The 18,681-nt window shown below is 38.9% G+C and overlaps 1 protein-coding gene across 5 annotated transcripts in view; it reads right to left on the bottom strand.

Moving 5' to 3' along the window:
• Positions 1 to 18,681, bottom strand: part of SPAG9 (sperm associated antigen 9) — a 163,073-nt gene that overhangs the window by 97,058 nt on the left and 47,334 nt on the right. For 4 of the 5 annotated variants that reach the window (XM_073004939.1, XM_008011451.3, XM_008011452.3 and 1 more), the window contains exon 3: positions 866 to 936. In XM_073004939.1, coding sequence (XP_072861040.1) covers positions 866 to 936 — 71 coding nt within the window. Of the gene's footprint in view, positions 1 to 865; positions 937 to 14,640; positions 14,677 to 18,681 lie in introns of those variants that run through there. The other variant, XM_073004941.1, reaches the window with a different exon arrangement.

The following is an 18,681-nucleotide window of genomic DNA, read 5'->3' as shown; positions in this document are numbered from 1 at the left end:
TAATGATCGCCATTCTAACTGGTATGAGATGGTATCTCATTGTGGTTTTGATTTGCATTTCTCTGATGGCCAGTGATGCTGAGCATTTTTTCATGTGTCTGTTGGCTGCATAAATGTCTTCTTTTGAGAAGTGTCTGTTCATATCCTTTGCCCACTTTTTGATGGGGTTGTTCGTTTTTTTCTTGTAAATTTGTTTGAGTTCTTTGTAGTTCTGGATATTAGCCCTTTGTCAGACGACTAGATTGCAAAAATTTTCTCCCATTCTGTAGTTTGCCTGTTCACTCCTCAAGTACATTTTCTAATTTCCTTTGAGGAGATTGTGTGCTGAAACTGTTAATTTAAAATACTGAAAACTCATGCAAAAAACCTACTTTTGAGTTATTTTGATTTAACACATTATAATTTGTGCTTATATTATTTGTTATGAGCTTAATGCAAATAAGTCCTTTACACTGGATAACAAACATAGAGACCCTTTACCAATAACTTACCAATCCATAATTTCCAAGCTGGTAACAAAACAAATCAGTTCTCTCATCTTAGCATCACAGAAACTTCATTATGTACACATAGGTTTTTGCTTAGCCAGCCAAGGAAACAAGTACTATAGCTGCCTCAAATAACTAAATTATTCTGCAGCATACTAATTCACCACATGAAAAGCTAATTCCAGAAAAAAACAAGAAAAGTTGACATTTGGTAACTAGGTAAATGTCACATGAAACTTAATGTTTTCTTGAAAGAATCCCCAAGAATTATTCTTTTTTTAAAAATTCTGATTTTCAAAGAAAAATTAAGACATGTTTTCTAAGGTTCATTTCTTTGTCTCAATAATAGTATTGTAATGAAAAACCTAGAAACCCACCTCAGTGTGTCTTTGATGTAATGCATTATATTCCTTCTTCAGTTCTGCTTCTCTTTCTTCAAGTCTGCTAACTGAAATTAAATACATACACTTGATCAAAACAAAATAAGAAATTTACTTGAAATAGTACATGTTTAAACTTAGAACGGGCTATCCATAATCCTTAGCAACTTTCAGACTCAGTGTTCCATATGCAAGTCTTCACAAAGTAGTGACCTCATTTCATCATCCTTAATAATTAAGACTTTCAGACAAGGGGAATACATTAGATTGGTTCTCTAATATTCCTATATTTATCAGGTCATCCCCCTAAACAGTTTTTTTTTTTTTTTTTAACATGATACAGAATTAACTCTTTCAAAAACACAAATCACCTCATCAAAGTTTTAAACTGGGATTATGGCCCAAATCATTTATTTCCTACACTACTCAAGCTCTTTTTTTAGCACTGGCAGTTTGCGAAAGTTGATTGTTTATAAGTACTTTTTTGGCTTCAGGTCTTCTCAATTTCAGGGACTCATCTTCTTTTATTTAGCTCCCTCTGCTGATGGGTTTTGTGAGTGGCACTGACTTGAGGTAGTGCTTACAGAGTACAACTTTAGGATATTAAAAAAAAAAAAAAGTTTTATTAATAGATCCTGAGGTACAGAATGTCAGGACAGGATTCCACAGGAAAGAATAACTGATAGCAAAGAGGAATGATTCAGGGAGGAGGTGGTATCCACACAGAACCACAAAGGATGAAATTACAGTACTCAAGACAGAAGGTAATGAGAGCATTCCTGATACTGTTACTACAGAGAAGGGAACACAAAACCATGCCAGTGGTGAGGCAGAGGGTGGTGGTGAGGCAGAGGGGAGACTGGCCAGACTGGAGGAGCCCATACTTGGCTAAGGAGCAGTGGGAGACAGTCTGGGGAGAAATAAAGCTAGTGCTAGAGGAGTTTGTCAAGGTACTCATATATGTCTGTTGGAAAGCCTTGGCATAGTTGAAAATGTTCCCTGGGTTTAAGGGTCAGCTGGCTGCAAACAGGCAAGGCTGTGTGTAATCTACAACTGGTGATTGTGGAGGACAGCTGTAGAAGGAACTAATATGAACTAATACTCCGACAGCAGATATATGAATGTTCTATATGCCTCCTAATATTAACACACCAGACACCAAACAAAACATAGCTTGTGCTGCCAAGAAAATTCATTTTGGGTTTGTGTACCTTTACTTACCATAATTTGTTTAAATATCTTGAAAATATGTGATTAGGAAAACTGTAGCTCTCTTTGTTTTGATTTGTTTCTAATTCAAGCCTATGTGTCGTTGGCTTATTACATTTGCACCATAGAGTAAACACACACTACAGTACCCACGGAGCACATTTTATCATGCCACGCAAATGTTGAGTACATCTGCTGCTCATCTTATCCTTTGGCTGAAAGCGATAATAAGCAAATTTATTATGCAGATGTGTTGTGATAAAATAATAGATGACAAAACCATAAATTAATTTTTAAAATAAATTTAATTCTACGATTTTTATTTAACAATAGGAAATCCAAGCAAATTATGGATATTTAATAATTTCAAAATAAACACTTTCTATTACTTCTTATCATTTAAGCTGATTAAAAGCTTAAAGGAATTCTGAGACTACTGGACAAACCATACCTATTTTCAACTGTTCATCTTTTTGAATCATTCTTTTATTGATAATGTGCGACAAAAACAAAAATTGGATGCTGAGGCTAAAATAAAATCCAACTATCATTCATAACCCTCAATTTCAAATTTGTGCTCAATAGTAGAGCCTTATTATTCCTGTCAGCTAATGATATAAATTCATAAATAAATTTATATCACCAACACCGCCACTATTAACAGCAGCCAACAATATCAAGTGCTTATTATGTACCATACAGTCCTAAGAACTGCATATAAACTAACTTATTTGAGCCTAACTTAACCTTATGATAAAAGTATTATTATTACATCCATGGTAGAGATGAGGAAACCGAAGCAAATAGGAGCTAAGGAACTTGCCCAAAGTCACACAGATAGGAAATGGTAAAGCAAGGATTCCTATCAGAATCTGGCTCCAGAATCTGTGTTCTCAATTCCCATGCTATACTGCTTCTCAGCAAATACTCCTTTTAATCTGTTTTGTATATTGGAGTTTACTTTAAGATTTCACTTTGCGCAGAGGGGAGTATGCTTCAAACAAAAACTTCCTCTGTTCTTACGGAAACAACCCATTCACAGATACTTGGACACAAAGGAATCAAACTGCCAAGCAAAATGTGTACCCAAGTCAGGGAGATGCACGTTAAAACCAACATGCAACACCACCATGCTTCTGAATGGCTACAATGAAAAACCCAATACACCAAGTGCTAGTACGGATGTGGAACTCCTGGAATTTTCATAAACTGTGGTATATGGTTTCACACGCTGGAACTTGGTATGCCCAATTTGAAAACTGTTTGACAAGATTTAATTAAGTTGAATGTTTGCCAACCCTATGATAAAACAATGTCATTGCTAGAAAACCTATATATTTGTTCACCGAAAGGCATTTAAAACAATGTTCAAAGAAGCACAGTCTGAAAACAACCCAACTGTCCATCAAGAGTAGAATGGATAAATATTCATGTACTGGAATACTGTATAATGTGAATATACAAATTATTGCCACACACAACATCATAGACCAATAGCACAAATATGATGTTGAAGGAAAGAAGCAGAAACAAACGAATACAAAATTCAAAGACAACACAAAACTAATCTGAAATGTTAGAAGTCAGGATAGTAGTTACCTCTGGGGAGGAGTTAGTGATCTGATGTATTTATGTCTGTACAGCCCCAGCCCACCTCAGTTCAAACACAATGGGCATCCATTCACACAGGCACTTTCCTCTGCTTGAATACTCATTCTTCCTTATGTTATCCAACAACGGCTATGAATTCAAGTAGAATGGGATTTAAACAAACTATTCGGAACCATAACAAACAACCTTTGTTGCTCTGACTTTAGTATTCTCAGAGAGAGAACAAAAATGTTACCAAACAGACTACATAAAGAAAATGTGGTGGCTCACGCCTGTAATCCCAGCACTTTGGGAGGCCGAGGTGGGCGGATCACAAGGTCAGAAGTTCGAGAACAGCCTGGTCAACATGGTGAAACCCCATCTCTACTAAAAATACAAAACTTAGCTGGGTGTGGGGGGGGGATGCACCTGTAATCCCAACCACTCAGGATGCTGAGGTAGGAGAACTGCTTGAACCTGGGAGGCGGAGATTGCAGCGAGCTGAGATTGCACCGCTGCACTCCAGCCTGGGTAACAGAGCCAGACTCCATCTTGAAAAGAAAGAAAGAAAAAGAGAAGAACGAGGCTGGATACAGTGGCTCATGGCCTGTAATCCCAGCACTTTGGGAGGCCAAGGCAGGCAGACCTCCCAGCACTTTGGGAGGCCGAGGTGGGCATATCACTTGAGGCCAGGAGTTTGAGACTAGTCTGGCAAATGTGGCAAAACCCCATCTCTACCAAAAATACAAAAATTAGCCAGGTGTGATGGCATGCACCTGTAATTCCAGCTACTCAGGAGGCTGAGGCATGAGAATCGCTTGAGCCCGGGAGGCAGGGGTTGTAGTGAGCCATGATTGCATCATCATAGCACTCCAGCATGGGCGACAGAGGGGAAACACTGTCTCAAAGGAAAAAAGAACGAGATAATGTCCTTCCTTGAAGCTTTGATACAGTATTTTTTTTTTTTTTTAATAAAAAGACAAAGTCTCACTCCATGGCCCAGGCTGGAGTACCCGGCTCACTGCAACCTCTGCCTCCTGGGATCAAGCAATTCTCGTGCCTCAGCCTCTCGAGTACCTGGGACTACAGACAAGCACACACCACCACGCTCAGCTAATTTTTTCTATTTTTAATAGAGATAGGGTTTCACTATGTTGTCCAGGCTGGTCTCGAACTCCTGACCGCAAGTGATCCATCCACCTCAGCCTCCCAAAGTGCTAGGATTACAGGTGTGAGCCACCACGCCCAGCCCAGAATAACTATTCTTATTTGTTCAACAGACACTTGCACCAATGCCTGAAGATATTAAAATGGGTGTCCTATGCAACATATCTTATAACCTCCAAATTGGAACCACTCTCAAATTTGTGATTAGGAGATTGGATAAGCGAACTGTGACAAGAGTACAGTGATAGAGTACAATGCAGTGGCTTTGCTACTTCTTTGTTATGCAACTTTGGGAAAGTTAACTTCTCTGGGCCTAAGTGTCCTTACTTGTAAATGAGGAATAGTAACAGTACATCGAAGTTGATTATTAGGATTAAGCGAGTTAATATTTGTAAAGTATTTCCTTTACAGTGTCTGTAAACATGACACTGTAAAGTCATGTCTTACAAACATGTGTTTTTTTGTTTGTTTGTTTGAGATAGAGTCTTGCTCTGTCACCCAGGCTGGGATGCAGTGGCATGATCTTGGCTCACTGCAACCTCTGCCTCCTGGGTTCAAGTGATTCTCATACCTCAGCCTACCAAGTAGCTGGGATTCCAGGCACGTGCCACCATGCCTGACTAATTTTTGTATTTTTAGTAGCGATGGGGTTTCACCATGTTGGCCAGGCTAGTCTCAAACTCCTGACCTCAGGTGACCCACCCGCCTCAGCCTCCCAAAGTGCTGGGATTACAGGCGTGAGCCACAGCGCCCGGCCAAAACTGTGTTTTTCAAGTAAAAAAATTAATTAGAGATACCTGTCAAAAGAAATGCAGTATATATCTGTAGGTACTGACACAAAACAGTGCCTAGAACTGAATTGGAAGGATGTTGAATATATATTGCTGAAAGTAAAAAATACAAAACAATATGATGCCACAAAACAATAAGATGTCTACAAAGCCACAAAACTGGACTGTCTCCCCCAAAGCTGCTCTTTCACACAGTCTTCTTAATCAGGCAAAAATCTTGCAGTCATCCTTTTGCTTTTCTCTTTCCCTCGTATCACTTATCCAGTCTATCAGCAAATTCTGTTTATTCTATGTTTCAAAATAAGTCAGAATCGCCGGGCACAGTGGCTCACGCCTGTAATCCCAGCACTTTAGGAGGCCAAGGCGAGCGGATCACGAGGTCAAGAGATCGAGACCATCCTGGCCACCATGGTGAAACTCTATCTCTACTAAAAACACAAAAACGAGCTGGGCGTGGTGGCGCACGTCTGTAATCCCAGCTGCTTGGGAGGCTGAAGCAGGAGAATTGCTTGAACCCAGGAGGCAGAGGTTGCAGTGAGCCAAGACTGTGCCACTGCAACTCCAGCCTGGCGACAGAGTGAGACTCCGTCTCAAAACACAAACAAACAAACAGAATCTCACCACTTTTTACCACCTTCATCACTCTCACCTTGACCCAAGACATCATCTCTTGCTTAGGTTATTACAATAATAATCCTGGTCTCCTGACTAGTTTCTCTACTTAGTCTTTGTTTCCTATATTCTCAAAATAGAGATGGAATCAAATAGTGACCAACCACTCAAAACTTCAATGCTTCTGATCTCATTCTAAAAAGGAAAAAAAAAAGTCTTACAATGGTCTATAAGACTTTTCTGGATCTGATTGTCAAGTCACAACACTCTTTGCTCCCCATCCCCACGGAGAACTCTTATTTCCTGACCTGACTGTTACGGACTGAATTGTCCTCCCTCACCCCACAAATTCTTAGGTTGAAGCTCTAGCTCCCAATATGACTGCATCTGGGGAATAGAGCCTTTAAGAAGATAATTAAGGGCCGGGCGCAGTGGCTCATACCTGTAATCCCAGCACTTTGGGAGGCCGAGGCAGGTGGATTACCAGAGCAGGAGTTCGAGACCAGCCTGGCCAACATGGTGAAACCCCATCTCTACTAAAAATACAAAAATTAGCCAGGCATCATGGCAAATAGCAGTAATCCCAGCTACTCGGGAGGTTGAGGCAGGAGGATCGCTTGAATCTGGGAGACAGAGGCTGCTGTGAGCTGAGATTGCACCAATGCACTCCAGTCTGAGCGACAGTGGGACTCTGTCTTTTTTTTTTTTTTTTTAAGGCAGAAGAAGGTAGGTAATTAAGGTTGAATGAGGTCATTAGGGTTGGCCCTGATCCAACAGGGCTGGTATCCTTATAACAGCAAGAGATAGGGAAAAGGCCATGTTAGGACACAGAGATAAGGCAGCCACCTGCAAGCTAAGGAGAAAGGCCTCAGGAGAAACCAAATCTGCTTGTACCATGGATCTCAGATTTCCAGCCTCCAGACTGTAAGAAATAAATTTCTGCTATTGAAGCCACCCAGTCTGTAATATTTTGTTATGGCAGCCCTAGCTGACTAATACCATTAGGTAAACCTCAGAGAGAAGCTTTTTTTTTCTCCTTGAGACAGAGTCTCGCTCTGTCCCAGGCTGGAGTGCAATGGCGCGATCTCGGCTCACTGCAACCTCCGCCTCCCTGGTTGAAGCGATTCTCCTGCCTCAGCCTCTCTGAGTAGCTCGGACTATAGGTGCGCACCACCACACCCAACTAATTTTTGTATTTTTAGTAGAGATGGGGTTTTACCATGTTGGTTAGGATGGTCTCAATCTCCTGACCTCGTGATTCGCCCACCTCGGCCTCCCAAAGTGCTGGGATTACAGGCGTGAGCCACCGCGCCCAGCTGAGAGAAGTTTTTATACAAGGCATTTGTCAACTGACTTGGTCAGAAAGCTGGGTGTATACCTTACAGAACAAAACATTATAATGCCACAAAACAAAATCAGGTCCTGACTGATTCTATGTCAGCTTCCTAATCAATGTCTGTTTGCATTGCTTTGTTGTCAAATGTATACCACCTAATAGTGAGATTAGGCCAGGAGCAGTGGCTCAAACCTGTAATCCCAGCACTTTGGGAGGCCAAGGCAGGCAGATCACCTGAGGTCAGAAGTTTCAGACCAGCCTGGCCAACGTGGTGAAACTCCGTCTCTACTAATAATACAAAAATTAGCTGGGCATGGTGGTCAAGCCTGTAATCCTAGCTACTCGGAAGCCTGAGGCAGGAGAATCACTTGAACCTGGGAGGTGGAGGTTGCAGTGAGCTGAGATGGCAACACTGCACTCCAGCCTGGGCAACAAGAGCGAAACTCTGTCTCCAAAAAAAAAAAAAGGCTTGTGGGAAGGAAACACATACCACAATATACCACTAATTTTGGGAGATTTCCAATATTTAGCTAAAGAATATGACCATTGTTCACATTAGCTTAGGTTCATCCATAAAAATTCCTTAAAATTCTAGTAATCATTTTGTTCTCCTTAAGCATTTTGAATTATTTCTATCATTAATTCCTTCAGCCTCCATTCACAGCTTTCTAACCCATCAGGGTTACTTTTTGCTAAATTTACTTCCATTTGGCGTCACAGTCTTACTTTTGCCTCAAAATAACATTTGATAAACTATCAATCCATTCTCTAACCATCTCTTTCAAAAGGTGAAATGGTTATATTTACTAACCTCATATAAATAATATACATACATATCTATTTTTTTTATTTAATAGCAACCATTTATCACAGAAAAAGGGCATTAAGCACATGCAAACTACCTGGAGTTACAGATGACTTGTCCCTTCTGTTAATTTTTTTTAATAGACTTCATGTTTAGAGCACTTTTAGGGTCACAGCAAAATTGAATAAAAGTACAGAAAATTTCCACATATTTGCAGACCCCCTACACAGGCCACCTCCCCTACCATCAACATCTAGAATCAGAGTGGTATACTTGTTACAATCGATGACCCTACACTGACACATGCTTATCACCCAAAGTGTATCAGTTACATTAGGGTACACTCTTGGTGTTGTATACTCTACAGCTTTTGACGAAAATATGACATGTAACCACCATTACAGTATCAAACAAAATACGTTCACTGCCTTAAAAATCCTCTGTGCTCCACCTATTCATCCTCCCTACCATCTCCCAAACCTTGACAATCAATTATCTTTTCACTGTCTCCATAGTTTTGCCTTTTCCAGAATGTCGTATAGTTGGAATCATATAGTACCTAGCCTTTTCAGATTGGCTTCTTTCACTTAGTAATATGCATTTGAGGTTCCTCCATATCTTTTTGTTTTTGTTTTTGAGACACAGTCTTGCTCTTTCTCCCAGGCTGGAGTGTAGTGGCATGATCTCAGCTCACTGCAACCTCCGCCTGCCAGGTTCAAGCAATTCTTGTGCCTCAGCCTTCCGAGTAGCTGGGACTACAGGCACCCACCACCATGTCTGGCTAATTTTTGTATTTTAGTAGACACAGAGTTTTGCCATGTTTGCCAGGCTAGTCTCGAACTCCTGACCTCAGGAGATCCACCCGCCTCCGCCTCTCGAAGTGCTGGGATTACAGGCGTGAGCCACTACACACAACCTACTCCACATCTTTTCCTGGACGAATAGTTTAATTCTTTTTAGCACTGACTAATATTCCATTGTCTAGATTACCATAGTTTATGCCTGTTATTTTCATAAGAGCTAAAGGTCTTAAAAGTACAGGCCTTAAACATTTACCATCTCTTTCACACACAAAATTTCATGTTTTTAATGCACAAAAAGTGGTATGTTAAGATATTTTCAACCTACTGTTGCATACTAGAAACTTGTATGCTGGTCGGGCGCAGTGGCTCATGCCTGTAATCCCAGCACTTTGGGAAGCCGAGGAGGGCATATCTTCTGAGGTCAGGAGTTCAAGACCAGCCTGGTCAAAATGGCGAAACCCCATCTCTACTAAAAATACAGAAAAATTTAGCTGGGCATGGTGGTGCATGCCTGTAATCTCAGCTACTTGGGAGGCTGAGGCAGGAGGATCGTTTGAATCTGGGAGGTGGAGGTTGCAGTGAGCCAAGACTGTGCCACTGCACTCCAGCCTAGGCCACAGGATGGGACTCCATCTCAAAAAAAAAAAAAAAAAAAAAATGGTGTACTGATGACGTCTATCTTTTCGCTAAGTTTTTGATACAAAATAAATCATAAAGTATACTTAAATTAACCTCTGTCTCAGCTTTTTATATAAATGTATTTTGTCTGTAACCTGTTACATAACAGGCAAAACACTGAATTTTGCAACATCTAAAATAAAAGCAGGCCAGGCATGGTGGCTCACACCTGTAATCCCAGCACTTTGGGAGGCCAAGGTGGGTGGATCACCTGAGGTCAGGAGTTTGAGACCAGCCTGGCCAACATGGGGAAATCCTGTCTCTACTAAAAACAAAAATCAACCGGACATGGTGGCACATGCCTGTAAACCCAGCTATTTGGGAGGCTGAGACATGAGAACTGCTTAAACCTGGGAGGCGGAGGTTACAGTGAGCCAAGATCGTGCCATTGCACTCCAGCCTGGGTGACAGAGCTAGACTCCATCTCAAAAATAAACAAACAAATAAATAAATAAATAAAATAATAATAATAAAATGGAATTTTAAAAAATAAAAGCAGACAAATTATCTCAGGGTAAAAATATCTACATAAATTAAACGTAAATATTATCCTCTAGCATAAGTATTATCCACTTCCATCTTTCTCTCCACTCCAGTAGATGAGTAAATTAGAGCCTGTTCATCTCAGTCTACTTACTCAAGGCCCTTAACTAATTCATTTATCTTTCCCATTAAAATCAAACAGGTTTATCATTCTGCTTAGTTATATTCAGATGTGTCACTGATAGCTAATTATACAAATAAAACAAGATGACTAATATACTACCGACTCCTGCAACCACAGCACTGTAAAGATGGTTCAAACATTAAGTTATCTACTTACCCATTTATGAACTAGGAACTAAACAAGTCAAGATGCCAAGAGGAAACCCAAGGAATATCTTCCCAAAGTGGTTTTTCATTATACTCAACTCTTCAAAACTATATTACTACAGAGTTTCAGATAGCAAAGTTAGAGTTTTGGTTGTTTCTAGCTCTGGTAGGATATATGGGCAATTGAAACAGGAGTGGAGGGTATCCCATAAAAGAATATTATTCAGTTATGAAAAGGAAGGAAGTACTTGACACATGCTACAACATTAATGAACCTTTATGCTAGGTGAAAGAAGCCAGTCACAAAAGACCATATATTGTATGAGTCTATTATTATGAAATGTCCCAGCTGGGCACAGTGGCTCACGCCTGTAATCTCGGGACTTTGGGAGACCAAGGCGGGCGGATCACGAGGTCAGGAGATTGAGATCATCCTGGCTAACACAGTGAAACCTCATCTCTACTAAAAATACAAAAAAAAAATTAGCTGGGCGTTGTGGCGGGTGCCTGTAGTCCCAGCTACTCAGGAGGCTGAAGCACGAGGAATCCCTTGAACCCGGGAGGCGGAGCTTGCAGTGAGCCAAGGATCACACCACTGCACTCCAGTCTGGGTGACAGAGCAAGACTCCGGCTCAAAAAAAAAAAAAAAAAAGAAAGAAAGAAATGTCCAGAACAGGCAAATCTAGAGAGACAAAAATTAGATTAGTGGTTTTCAGGGACTAGGGGGAAGCAGAAAAGCAGGAGTAAGTGTAACAGGTATGAGGGGGTGGTTCTTTTTGGGGTCATAGAAATGTTCTGGAATTAGTGGTGGTGGTTGTACAACCTTGAAAATTGTACTAAAAACTGCTGAATTGTACACTTCAAAATGGTGAATTTTGGCCGGGTGCAGTGGTTCACGCCTGTAATCCCAACACTTTGGGAGGCCGAGGCGGACGGATCACCTGAGATCAGGAGTTCGAGACCAGCCTGGCCAACATGCTGAAACCCCATCTCCACTAAAAACACAAAAAAATTTGCTGGGCATGGTGGCAGGCACCTGTAATCCCAGCTACTTGGGAGGCTGAGGCAGGAGAATTGCTTGAATCTGGGAGGCGGAGGTTGCAGTGAGCCAAGTTCACACCATTGCACTCCAGCCTGGGCAACTAGAACAAAATTCCATCTCAAAAAATATATATATATAAATAAATAAAATAAAATGGTGGATTTTATGATATGTGAATTAGATTTCAATTTTCCATTTTATTTTTAAAAAGAGAGAGTGTCTTGCTATTTTTGCCCAGCCTGGTTATGAACTCCTGGGCTCAAGCGATCCTCCTGGCTCCCAAAGTGCTAGAATTACAGGCACAAACCACCACGCCCAGCCTGGATTTCAATTTTTAAAAGGGTCATTTGAAACCTATCCCTTAACGCAAGCATAAGGAAATTACTTCTTAATTTAATAACCTATTTTTTAAAGAATAAAGTCAAATGGTAAGGGGTCAAAAAGAAAATCTCAACATTTATGCTATAAGAGAAGGACATTTAATGAAATGAGTATCTTCCTCAGATAATTCACAGGAGAAAGAATAGGCAGATGGTTGCTAAGCCTTAGGTACAATCATTCCTTTGCCTCAACACTTGGGCAAAATAACACACTAATGGCCCCTACTAAGGCTGTTAAGCTGAGGCAAAGACTGGCCAGACGTTAACCAAAACACTTTTCTTCTTTTGCTTGGACAAATAGCTAGGCTATCCATCCCAGCCCCTGCAGGTAGCCTCTGACTGAGTTATAGCCTATCAAGTAGTAGTAAAAGTGATGTGTGCTACTCCTAGACCTGGTCCAGTAAAAACCCTCCACACATGATGCTCCATGCCCTTTACCCTTCCTCCAACTTAATGCAGGTAAGACAAACTTAGAAGCTATAAAGTGGAAAATGCCCCTGTCTCTACAAAAGCCACCCACTTATCTGAAACATCCACTTTTTAAACTTTACATAAGCAGGAAATAACATTTGAGTCATTATATATAATTTTTGTGGCTAGTTCGCTATAGCAACTACAGTTAGCTTAACATGTATCAGCTTATAAACATGTACTAAAATCCTCTTAAAAGTCAGCAATCCAAATTCTCAAAGGTATGCTACCCCATTATGCTTTTTTTTTTTTTCCCCCTCAAGACAGGGTCTCGTTCTGTTTCCCAGGCTGGAGTGCAATGGCACAATCACAGCTTACTGCAGCCTTCACTTCCTGGGCTGAAGCAATCCTCCAGGCTCAAGTGATCCTTCCAAGCAGTTGGCACTATAGGCATGTGCCACCAGGCCAAGATAATTTTTTTATTTTCTGTAGAGACAAAGTCTCACTATGTTGCCCAGGCTGGTCTTGAAATCCTGGTCTCAAGCACTCCTCCCTCCTCGGCTTTCCAAAATACTGAGATTATAGGCGTGAGCCATTGCCTCCAGTCCCCATTATGTTTTAAGAATAGTTTACTTTGGCTACTCGGGAGGCTGAGACAGGAGAATTGCTTGAACCCAGAAAGCGGAGGCTGCAGTGAGCCGAGAGCATGCCATTGCACTCCAGGCTGGGTGATGGAGTGAGACTCTGTCTCAAAAAAAAAAAAAGACCAGGTGCCATGGCTCACACCTGTAATCCCAGCACTTTGGGAGGCCAAGGCAGGCAGATCATGAGGTCAGGAGATCAAGACCATCCTAGTCAACATAGTGAAACCCTGAGATCAAGATCATCCTGGCCAACACGGTGAAACCCCCTCCCTACTAAAATACAAAAAATTAGCCGGGCATGGTGGCACACGCCTGTAGTCCTAGCTACTAGGGAGGCTGAGGCAGGGGAATCGCTAGAACCCAGGATGTGGGGGCTGCAGTGAGCCAAGATTGCGCCACTGCACTCCAGCCTGGTGACACAGCAAGAGTCCGTCTCAAAAAAAAAAAAAAAAAAAAAAGGATAGTTTACGTCCGTTATTATAAATGATTTTCTGAATGCTATTCTGGTGGTATATTCTCTCCTGCCTAACACCTACAGCAAGAACCTGAACAGAAACTGTTTTATGACTTTCTGTATTTCATGTTTTCTTTACCTATACTGTGATTCTAAATTTTAGTATTATCTTTGTAGGTACTTATAATATAAATCATATAATACAAAGATCATATATAATTGATCATATAATACATAGAAAATATAAACACATACACCGAGATCAAATAATACAAATTCAGAACCTCTCTTTTCTGAAAATACTTACAATAACTCAGTACAACAACATATCCAATGAACTCAGCTTACTCAAGGCCTAAGTCCCATAAGGTAGTATAAACATTTTTGAGAAATCATTTTAACACGTGGAAGAGCCATTTCTTTAAAGTCCCGAATGCCACTAAGGAATCAGGTAAAGGGAAAAGTAAAGGAAGCAGAAGGGAAGGAGAAAGCAGGAAAGAAAAGTCCACCTGGGCAAGGACTATAGACATCCTCAAAAGCCTCAAGTACCATGAAGTTAACCTATACCTATACTGTTGCATTCCATTTGAAGTATATTAAAAGATCAATTCATGTTTAATAGTTCCACGTAAACCTAAACTTCAAAACGATCTCAGGGAAAATTCTAAATCCTTGTCATGTTACTCATCAAAACTAGCTCCAAGCCGAGATTAACTGGAAATAAACAAGATTCTGTTCATCCTACCTATCCCAAAACAACTGACAAGTAACTGTCATTTTTAAAATTGCTAATTTTCTGGGGAGTTAAAAAAAAAAAAAAAAAAAGGCAAATCATGTTACCTAAAAAGAAAAAAAGGTGAGGGGGCAAGAAAAAAGAACTATCAAAAGACAAATCCTAAATTTCCCCTTTATAATAATGAATGGAGATACTTCAGCCTCATTTTGAGCGCTCTTTCAATCCATCTTTCCAAAAAGCAAGAGGATAAGATTAAGGCAGGAAGAGCCACCTGCTCTGCCGGCTCAAAATCAGAGCTTACCTCCTGAGATTGATGGCCTTTGCCAAGTTTGGAACACCTTCCATCTCTGTTGTCTTCTGCCCCATCAGACTGCTGATAGGCCTACGGGGGGAAGAAAGAGAAACAGACCTGCTAGAATGCCATATCCAACTCATTATTTGCCTTCTCAAAAGGAATCATCAGTTTTTACTGTTCCTGGAAGGCAGATAGTCCAACTGTTGCTGGGCCTCAGAAGACTGACATGTGGTCTTTCAGAAACTTCTCCTTGAACAATTTAGCATCGGAAGTCCTAACAGGTAAGCAAGGCCGACTTAAGAGCAAAGAAATCTCAGACAACCACATCAAAACAGTAATAACCTCTCCTCACCAACTAAGTCCTTTACCATGTCTCTCAACTTCAAAAAATTTTCAGGTATTATATATTATTAATCAATGACACAATGTGAAATAACACATATTTTAAAGCTACCATGAATCAATGATTATATTCTCAAAACACAGTAGGATAACTTCAAAGAATTCCAGCGGTAGAAACTTCTAGTGATCCGACAGATCCCTGTCTTGAAGATGTTATCTAAGACATCCACAACAAAGTTGATGCTTCTCCTACCTGAAGTCTCTATGTAGGGACAGTCCACGTTTTACCTCTGCACATATTCCTGTGTATCACCCTCATGGCCAAGAAATACTTCCTCATGACCAACCAAAGCCAAAAAATTCATTTTCTCTCACTTTATGTTCCAAAATAACAGACAAACAGCTTGCTATACTCCTTACCCATCTCTTTATATGTTTGAAGGAATAATCAAATTATTCATATTTTCCCTGTTTTCTAAGCAAATCACCAAACATCCTTTAACTCTTACTCATAAACTTAATTTTCTGATACCTTCAGTTCTAGATATTAATTATAAATTACAACTTTAAGGTTCTCAATAGACAACACTAGACTACAAAAATCAAAGACCCCAAATACAGATAATAAAACATAAAACAGCTAAAGACCACAAGTATTACCTAATGAAGCAGAAGTAATGTTAGTGTTTGCAAAAACTATTTTGTGCCTAATTTTCTAATTTCCCACTCATATGGAGACTCTAAATAAGAAACAGCTGCTATTATTGTTTATTAAACATATATTCTTAATATTGCAAAAAACTAGATTCTGATTAAACAGACTAAAAGTAGCTTTCTAAGTAATTAACTTCCTAGTCATTCTTTTAAAACCAAAAGATATAATTCAAACTCCTAAAGCTGCCTCATTAAAAAAATACTTTCAACAAAAATACATATGATCATTAAAATATATATATATATATAAAATCATTGTAATCTACTTTTATCATTCTTAAAATTATGTAGACGGAATTGCCTATTAAGATAGAACTAAAATGGAAAAAGTGTCCTATTACAGTATTATTCAGTTTTTCCAAAATACTAACATTCATTGCTAATCATGAAGCACAGTAAAGGATCTGATAAAGTTTTGTGCAAGCCTAAACGTATTTTTTTAGGTGATTTGAAAAACAGTGGCAGAAAATATTTAGGCTCTCTCAAATATTAACTTTGACATGAAATGACACCTGGCAACTTTAAAATGGTTTATGTGCTGTGAAAACTCTTAATCTGTCAACCACCACCTTGTGTTGAAGGTCTGTTTTAAGCCATTTATTCCTTTAAAATAAAAATTATATTATTGTTTATGTTACTATCTCCCCCAACTTTCTACCTAGTGGAGTGTTTATTCTTATGACCAAGAAAAAAGAAGTGTTTTCCTTCCCATACTAATGTTTCAAAGTGAAGGCCTGAAGGTATTTTATTAGACTAAGATCTTGGTACAAGATGTAAAAAGCAAAGGAATGTTATATGGGGGACGAAAAGGGTAGAAACATCAGAGTATAAGGATCTAATACATTTGACTTCAGTGCCAACAACATTTTTCCATTTAATTCAAAAAAATGAATTTTCATTTAAAAGAAGGAAGGGCGGAATTAAAGAAGAGTCTAAATACAATAGCTTAAAATCACAGCCATGGGTGTAGTGGCATGCGCCTGTAATCTCAGCTACTCAGGAGGGCTGAGGTGGGAGGATTGCTTAAACACAGGAATTAGACCCTCATCTCTTTAAAAAAAAAAAAAAAAAAATTGTACTCCCCCCAAAAACATAGCCACCAAATTAAGAAGTACCCACTCAAAAAAAAAAAAAAAAAAAAAAAATTCACTGTCATCGAAATCTTTTCATCTTCTCCACAAAAGGCAATGGCTCTATACTCAGGGAAAAATAACTTGTAAATTCAAGAAGCCTGAGGGTAACACAAGCTTCCTAAGAGAGAATCAAATAATAGATGATTCTATATCAGCTGTGTGTGCTAGTATGTTGTAAATAATGGTTCAAATTCATAAGTTATGACAAGCAAAATGGAATTTGCTACTAACCCTTACTTCTCCAATTCTATTCACATTAGAAATGGCCAAACTATTATATGCCAAGAACCACTAAAGTTTCTTGACCTACTTCCTTAAATATATTCTAAGAAAACTACCAACAGAAGGGAAAACTTATAGATGTAAAAAAATATTTACTGCAATATGATTCAGTATACCAGGAAAAATGACCAACCAACCAACAGAAGTTTTTGGTTTTTGTATTTTTAAGTTTCTTACATTTATTTTACCCTGAGTCACCTCTTCATTCCACAAAGGATTTGAGATAGCTTACAATAGAGCATAATATATTCACTATACATGTATAAAACGTGGATCAAGAAAAAAAACAATTTAAATATGCCAACCAGGTAAGGTTCAAACTAGTTGTTATGGCTGCATTTCAACGTTTGTTCTGTTTCTGGGTTGCAATGGTAAAAAATGCAGTGGCCATTAAATAATTCTCATTAGAGGAAAAACTAAAGCATAGTCCTCAGGGAAAACAAAAATTATTAATAGATGGCATAGCTTCTGGATGGTGGATTTATGTGGACATAAAAAATAATAATAAAGATTATACAACAAGGAAAAATACTTACGATAATGTTAAGGAAAAGACACGAATTAAATATACATTCTAACTGCAATGATATAAAAACATAATATATAGGGAAAAAAGACTAGTAGGCCATATACATAATCTTCCTCTTCCTCCCCACACCAAACTACGATTTCTTTGACCACAAGGACCATATTATACTCTTGTGTACCACAACCATACCTAGGCAGAATGCTAGGCATACTGGACTAGTTTAATATTTTCAACTGTATTAAAATATCTATACTTGCTTGACTCAAATTTTAGATAATATTTGGCGTACAAGATAGAAATACACAACACACAACAGAGACAATGAATATAAAAAGTATTTTCTGACAAAGACCTATTACTGTCACACTATGAATGGCAAAGTTGATTACACTCCTTACACACTTGAAAAGCGCCAATAAGGCTTTCTCAATTCACAACTTCCTTATTCCACACAAAATTGATTACAGACTCTTCCTTAAGTTCATATTAATTAACAGGAAGTATTATTGCTACTCCTAGATAAGGAATAATATACAGCATTTTTAAAAAATCCTTTATTCATGTTGGAAAAAGTAAAAAATATTTCTTATATTGGTTTAGATTTTGAAAAGTAATCAGAAATCTCCAAAATCAAACATGATCAAAAATTGTTTAAAAATGTATTATAGACTCAACTTCTCAACATTGTTAAATCATGCAACGTGATAGATTCCACACTATCAAAAGCTGTAAAGTGTATCTTTTAATTCAGTTCCTATTTCTTTACTTTTTCTTGCTTCTCAAATAGCAAATAACTTTAACCAAAATTTCCCCTTTTAACAAAGGAAGTAGTCTTCAGAGCAGAACTTGAATTTTCATTGTGGCTATTTTTTAAAAGGGATATGTGCCCTAAAATCCGTTCATGAGAAATGACAAACTCAGTCTTTTAAAATTAAAGACACTAACACACTGTACAAATATAAACACAAAAATTAGAAAAGGTACAGTTAGTTATCATCCAGCACTCAAACAAATGGCACTCAGCAAAAAAACTGTATCCACCTCTCC

This window comes from Chlorocebus sabaeus, chromosome 16, assembly GCF_047675955.1.
Source record: "Chlorocebus sabaeus isolate Y175 chromosome 16, mChlSab1.0.hap1, whole genome shotgun sequence".
Taxonomy (NCBI): Eukaryota; Metazoa; Chordata; class Mammalia; order Primates; family Cercopithecidae; genus Chlorocebus; species Chlorocebus sabaeus.
The sequence above is the reverse complement of the archived record's forward strand: the minus strand, read 5'-3'. Positions and strand labels throughout refer to the sequence as shown.